Source organism: Hipposideros armiger, unplaced genomic scaffold (assembly GCF_001890085.2).
Source record: "Hipposideros armiger isolate ML-2016 unplaced genomic scaffold, ASM189008v1 scaffold_436, whole genome shotgun sequence".
Taxonomy (NCBI): domain Eukaryota; kingdom Metazoa; phylum Chordata; class Mammalia; order Chiroptera; family Hipposideridae; genus Hipposideros; species Hipposideros armiger.
Window position 1 is genome coordinate 443,493 of NW_017731786.1, and position 6,311 is coordinate 449,803.

The following is a 6,311-nucleotide window of genomic DNA, read 5'->3' on the forward strand; positions in this document are numbered from 1 at the left end:
GTGGGCCTTTGCCTTTGACTGCCAGTGAGATGGGGAGTCATTGGACAGCTTTGAGAAGAGCAACGCCTCAAGCTGACACATTTAAAAGGGTCTCTTTACCAAGTGAGTTAGGTGGAGTGGATTCCTTTCTTTCAAACGAGTTTATTAGTTTAAAAACTAAATACATTCATGGACGCACAAGTATTTTCTTCTGTAGAGCCTCGCTGCACCCCTTCTCTCCTTAGCCCCTGAGCACCCTGAGCACCCCTGGCCTCCCAGCCCTGGGAGGGAGTGGGGCCATCTTCCTCTCTCTTCTTGCCCGCAGGAGATTGGAGCAGAACTTCTTCAACTGCAGCTGTGACATCCGCTGGATGCAGCTGTGGCAGGAGCAGGGCGAGGCCAGGCTGAACAGCCAGAACCTCTACTGCATCAGCGCCGAGGGCTCCCAGCTCCCCCTCTTCCGTATGAACATCAGCCAGTGTGGTGAGTGAGCCGCCGGGCCCCACTGGCTGCCAGGTGGGGTCCCTCAGGCCCCAAAGATGGCGCCACACACACCTCAGCCTGCAAAGCCCAGAAAGCCCTGCCTTCCTCTCCCCACCGCCCCCCCCCCAGCCTTGAATTCTGTCTCGGTTGCAGCTCTGGCTCACCTCTTACCCTCTTGATCAGTCCTGTACTTTGTGAGCCTGCCACGAGGAGGTTGCTTTCAGGAACACAGAAAGGGCTTAAGTGTGTCTTTTCTCATTGCACCAGAACCCTTCCTCCCTGGAAGTCACTTGTCATCCTGAAGGAGTGTGTCTCACAGCGTGGTCTCTGGACTGCCTGTATCAGGCGCATCTAAGGTGCTTCTAGAAACGCAGATTCCTGGGCCCAACCGCAGACTTACGACATCAGGATGTCTGGGGATGGTCCCGGAAATCCGAATTTCTAGCACGTTCCCTATGTGAGTCTGAAACGGGGCAGATTTTTGAGAACCAGCGCCCAAGGTGGAAGATGCCATTGTCCTCTTGCTAAACTGCAGGCCTTGAGCAACTGTCCCACCCCCCACTCGCTCCGTGCCATGTTGGAAGCTTAAATGCTGAGTTCTGACATCTACTGGGGAGGTGGTGTGACATTTCTGGGACCTGAGGGCCTTCCAAGAGCCCAAGCAGGCGGTGCTGGGCAAAGCAAGAAGTGCCCCCATCAAGCCCGTGGACCAAGCTGTGGTGGTAAGTGTTTGCCTATTTTTTCTCCCTTCCCAGACCTCCCTGAGATCAGTGTGAGCCACGTCAACCTGACCGTACGAGAGGGAGACAACGCTGTCATCACTTGCAATGGCTCTGGCTCGCCCCTGCCTGATGTGGACTGGATAGTCTCGGGGCTGCAGTCCATCAACACCCACCAGGTAGGCGTCCTAGGCTCCGGCCCTGTCGGGAGGCTGGGGACCCATCACCTTTGAGTCTTAATGAGATAGATCATGAATAGAAGCACGCGATGCAGGAAGGAAGAAGAAGAGAGAAAGTCTGTGGTCCTTGCTCTCCAGGAAGGAACACGTAGACGTAGGTTCCATCCCCCTGCAGTATTTTCTAGCCAACTTGATCTTAAACATGCTACGAAACCTTTCTGGGCCTTAGTTTCCTCGTCTGTAAAATGGGTAGAGTGCTGCCATTCACCCCATCGGGCAAGTGTGAAGATGGCCTGAGCTCTTGGCTAGAGAGAGCTCAGCCCTTGGTCAGCGTGTCCTCCCCAGGAAGGCCTCCTGCGCCTTCTCCCAGCTTTCCTTTTGGTTCCTGAAGCTGTTCGGGGGTAAGGGGGTGGAGCCCCATTTGCAGGAGCTGATGGTTGTCTATTTTTCTGGGGTTTTAGACAAATCTGAACTGGACCAACGTCCACGCCATCAACCTGACGCTGGTAAACGTGACGAGTGAGGACAATGGCTTCACCCTGACGTGCATCGCAGAGAACGTGGTGGGCATGAGCAATGCCAGCGTGGCCCTCACTGTCCACTGTGAGTGGACGCCAGTGTGGGGGGCGGCTGTGTACCAAGGGGACGCCAGCGCAGTGGGCCTGGTCTACAGTGGGGAAAAGGACAGAAAAGAAAGACTGTCATAGGGCTGCACTGAGCAACTCAGTCCTGGACTAGTAACCCCAGAAACGTGTCCCTGTCCCTCAGATGAAGAGGTGCCTCCAACTCAGCTCCACCTGCAGGACACTCCTAACTAGGCCCAGTTCTGCCTTTTGTTAAACCCCCAAACGGTTGTGAGAGGGAACCCTCCAGGGAGCTTGGGTGAAGACAGACACCTCGTCTCCTCTTGGCGGGGTGCCCGGGGCCACCTCTGGGTGGGGAAGCATTGCGGTGCCCAGGGTCCCTGTGTGCTGGGCTTCAGCTGGCCTCTCCCGCAGACCCCCCGCGTGTGGTGAGCCTGGAGGAGCCCGAGCTGCGCCTGGAGCACTGCATCGAGTTCGTGGTGCGCGGCAACCCTCCGCCGACGCTGCGCTGGCTGCACAACGGGCAGCCCCTGCGGGAGTCCAGGATTATCCGTGTGGAGTACTACCAGGAGGGCGAGGTCTCCGAGGGCTGCCTGCTCTTCAACAAGCCCACCCACTACAACAACGGCAACTACACCCTCATCGCCAGAAACCCGCTGGGCACGGCCAACCAGACCATCAATGGCCACTTCCTCAAGGAGCCCTTTCCAGGTAAGGATGCATCCATTCCTTCCGGGAGCTCGGGGGATCGGGGGTCAGGGCCTGGAGGCCCGAGAGGAGATGCAGCGGCAACAGTGACAGTTACCACGGGAACCGGACGCCCACGGGGTCATGCTCAGCCACCCCAGTGTTTTGTGTCAGCTACTGTAGATAAGTCTCTGTTTTCCAGTCGCTGTCACAGTACAAGCCCTGAGAAGTACACACTCAGTTGTGCCCATAAGGGCATATGCGTCGTCGTAGAGAAAGCGGGGGCTTGAGAGCCGGACAGGAGGGCAGAGAATCTTTCTTTGCTGGGAGACTCCTCTGGGCTGGTGCTTTGCTTTTCGGAGCCTCAATCTCCTCATCTGCAAAATGGTCATGATTGCACTGCTCCCATAAGAATCGTGTGCTTTTCAGCGACATAAAGCATACAAAGCTCATGTCGCCGGCTTTGGTGCATGATGATGGTTCGATGATCTTCCACTGCAGGGGCTTCAGGGCCCTTCCAGTTCAGCTGCCTTTCTCCCCATCCCATGGTGAGTTGGTGGGGGTGCCTGATGCTGTCAGCCTGTGATGGTGCCAGTGTCAGGTGGACCAGGATCCTCACTGAAGTCATAAGAGAACTTTGAACATTTAGGAGGTGATTCTGTCTTTCTCTGTCTGGGTCAGAACATACTAAACACCTTCCTGAAGCTAGAGAAGAAAGCACCCGAAGGGATTAGGGCACGTGGTGGCAGCATCTCCTGGTGGCTTCAGCAACGGATACGTTTCTGCTGGTGAAGCCATGTATCTTTGATGACCTTGGTGATTTCTGCTGGGAACAGGCTGGGTGATCTCTTGACCTCTATTTTCCAGACATCGGGGGTTCTAATGAGATAAAGGGAAGTGTAAACACTGCTGATCACACACACACACACACACACACACACACACACACACCCACAGCCACAGCCAGCGCCGTGCAGCATCTGCTTTTGTGAAGGTGACTTTATAGCCCACGGAGAACAGGGAGTGGCTCCAGGAGGCCTCGTTTATCTTGGCACAGAAACTCTAACGAGAGGCCCCAAGAGTGACACCTGGGGAAATGAGCCTGCATGGGAAGCTTAATTCTTGCCGCTGAGGTCCAAGGAGGATCGAGACGTGCTGATGGCTGACGCCCTGGCGACCCCGTTTGGTCCGACATGTCCAACATCATCCCCAGTGTGCCCAGTAAAAGGCCTCGGGACACTCGTCACTGGGGGCCATGCCGGGCTGTCTTGCGGGAGGTAGGACAGTCCTGGCAGCTTTTAGGTGAACTGATACTTTGCCCTCCCTCACAGGCCACGGAGTCAGGGCAGGCCTTGTTGGCACAGAGGGCTGCAGTGGCCCTCTGCCCTGCCCTGCCCATCTCATGATTAGAGGCTGAATTCTGGTTTTTTTCTTTTAATTAAAGTTTATTGGGGTGACAATTGTTAGCGAAGTTACATAGGTTTCAGGTGTACAATCCTGTAACACATCATCTAAAAATCACATTGTGTGTTCACCACCCAGAGTCAGTTCTCCTTCCGTCACCATATATTTGACCCCCTTTACCCTCATCTACCACCCCCCGTCCCCCTTACCCTCTGGTGTGAACTCTGTTTTAAAGAGCAGAGCCTACGCTCCCTGGTGGGTGAGCAGTGAAGCCCCTGAAGCAATGCTTCTGTTCCCAAAGGGAAGCGCCTGGGGCCTGGAGAGAGCGCGGAGCCCTGGCATGCAGGGGATGGAGGGTGAGCCACCCTGGGCTCCCCCCAAACCCCCTTCCAGGGTGTCCTGAGGGCCGCAGGGGCAGTGGGGTGGGGTGGGGGGCACAGCTTTTCCTTTGCCCTCCCTCCAGTTGGGAGGGAAGCAGTTCTCTGCGTCCTCCCAGCCGTACAGACGCCACCTCTGTCCCCTTCTTGGGGTCTCTGGATACCCGTGTCACCTGATCACCTCCCCTCAGGCCAGTGGTCCTCAGAGGGTGGTCCCCAGACCAGGAGCATCAGTGTCACGAGGGCCTGTGTTAGAACTGGGCGTCCAGCCCCACCCAGACCTGCTGAATCGGACAGCCTGGGGTGCGGCCCAGCAGTCCGTGTTTCAGCAAGCCCCCCCCCCAGGCCACGCAGGTACTTCCTTCCAGGTTTGTGACCTGCTGCCTCAGCATTTGGTGGACTCAGGTCCCAGGAGGCCGGGAGAAGGTAGAGTCACAGAGAAGCTCACCTGAAGTCGTTTGCTCAGACCTGTCTACAGCCCGCTAGGGCTACTGGCTTTGTGAGCCTAACGGACTCTGCAGATGATAAAAAGGCAGTGACAGGGAAAAGATGGGCCAGTTGTGCCACATGACAAAATGGCTGCACACCGAGGCGGGTGAATTACCTAGGGGAGCAGGCAGGAAACCTCACAGCTGCTGAGCCCTGGGTACAAAGGCGTCCTGTGGATTCCTGCTCTTGTCTTGTGTCGTGAGGGTGTGGGGACAGCATATTTATCATGTGTGCCCCTCTCCTGCTCCCAGGCAGCACAGCATAGACGTTAGGGTCCTGAAATCAGACAGACCGAGGTGCGCGTCCCACCTGGGGCCCCACCAGACCGGCGGCCTGGCTTCTCAAATGGGACTTAGTGCCTGGCGGGCAGACAGTGCAGGACCACCACTGCTCTGGGCCTCTGTGCAGGGAAGGATGACAGCAGGTTCTGCCCACATTGCCACCAGGGTGACATGAAGTCTGCCACGTGGTTCGCGCTGCGCCCGGCATAGGAAAGGCTCACCAGCTCGCGGCTACTGCTAGGACTGAAGATGGGGAGACTCAAGATGAGTTGAAGAGTCCTAGAACCAGGAGTCCTTCTCTGGCCAGGCTGGTGACTTCTAACACACAGTCTTCAGGGAGGTTAGGGTTCACTTGCGCTCAATCGCTCGTCAGCTCCATGATCTCAAGCAAATTACTCAACGTCCTGCTTCCACCTCAGAGGCTGTGGTGAAGATTAATCCACATGCCGTGGATGAATCCACATGACATATGCACAACAGTGCTTGGCATAGAGCAAGCACAGAGTTACTTGGGCTTTTGTTGTGGTGGTGGTTGTTGTAAAGAACACCTAAAGGTCGCTGATAGGGCATCTGTTTTTTGGGGAAGACAGAAGGTGAGGGTCTGCTTTCCTGACTGTTCACGAGTCCGACACCCACGGGCTGGAACCCAGAGGTTTCCATTAGCAGGGATCTCCTCAGAGTAGGACATTCAAATGAACATGTTCTAGAAGCTTTCGGTAAACTCACGTGCAGTACAAATGGCAGTGTTTCCTTCTCCATTTCCAGCGACGCTCTGGAGTGTTCAGTGTGGCCTTCAGCCTCAGTGCCGGAGGTCCCTGGATGGACTAGTCAGGGAGATTGGTTCTAGAAGCATGAAGCTGCCCCTCTTTGGTGGTCCAGGAGCATAGAGGAGCTGTGAGAAAGGGTCTGGGAAGCGGTGAGGAATCAGAGATCTGAGTGTCAGGCAGGCAGGAGCAGAGGAGGCTCGGGTCACGTCAGGGTTGGGTGGGGGTAGGGAGCTGGGGGGCCACGAATGTGAAGTTGGGCGCGCTTAGCCCGCGTGTGGTGAGCCTGGAGGAGCCCGAGCTGCGCCTGGAGCACTGCATCGAGTTCGTGGTGCGCGGCAACCCTCCGCCGACGCTGCGCTGGC

At 56.4% G+C, this 6,311-nt stretch overlaps 1 protein-coding gene across 2 annotated transcripts in view; it reads left to right on the top strand.

The window, feature by feature from the left end:
• Window positions 1-6,311, top strand: part of NTRK3 (neurotrophic receptor tyrosine kinase 3) — a 276,304-nt gene that overhangs the window by 114,055 nt on the left and 155,938 nt on the right. For both annotated transcript variants that reach the window (XM_019665218.1, XM_019665219.1), the window contains exons 4-7: window positions 233-462; window positions 1,218-1,360; window positions 1,822-1,963; window positions 2,359-2,655. In XM_019665218.1, coding sequence (XP_019520763.1) covers window positions 233-462; window positions 1,218-1,360; window positions 1,822-1,963; window positions 2,359-2,655 — 812 coding nt within the window. The remainder of the gene's footprint in view (window positions 1-232; window positions 463-1,217; window positions 1,361-1,821; window positions 1,964-2,358; window positions 2,656-6,311) is intronic.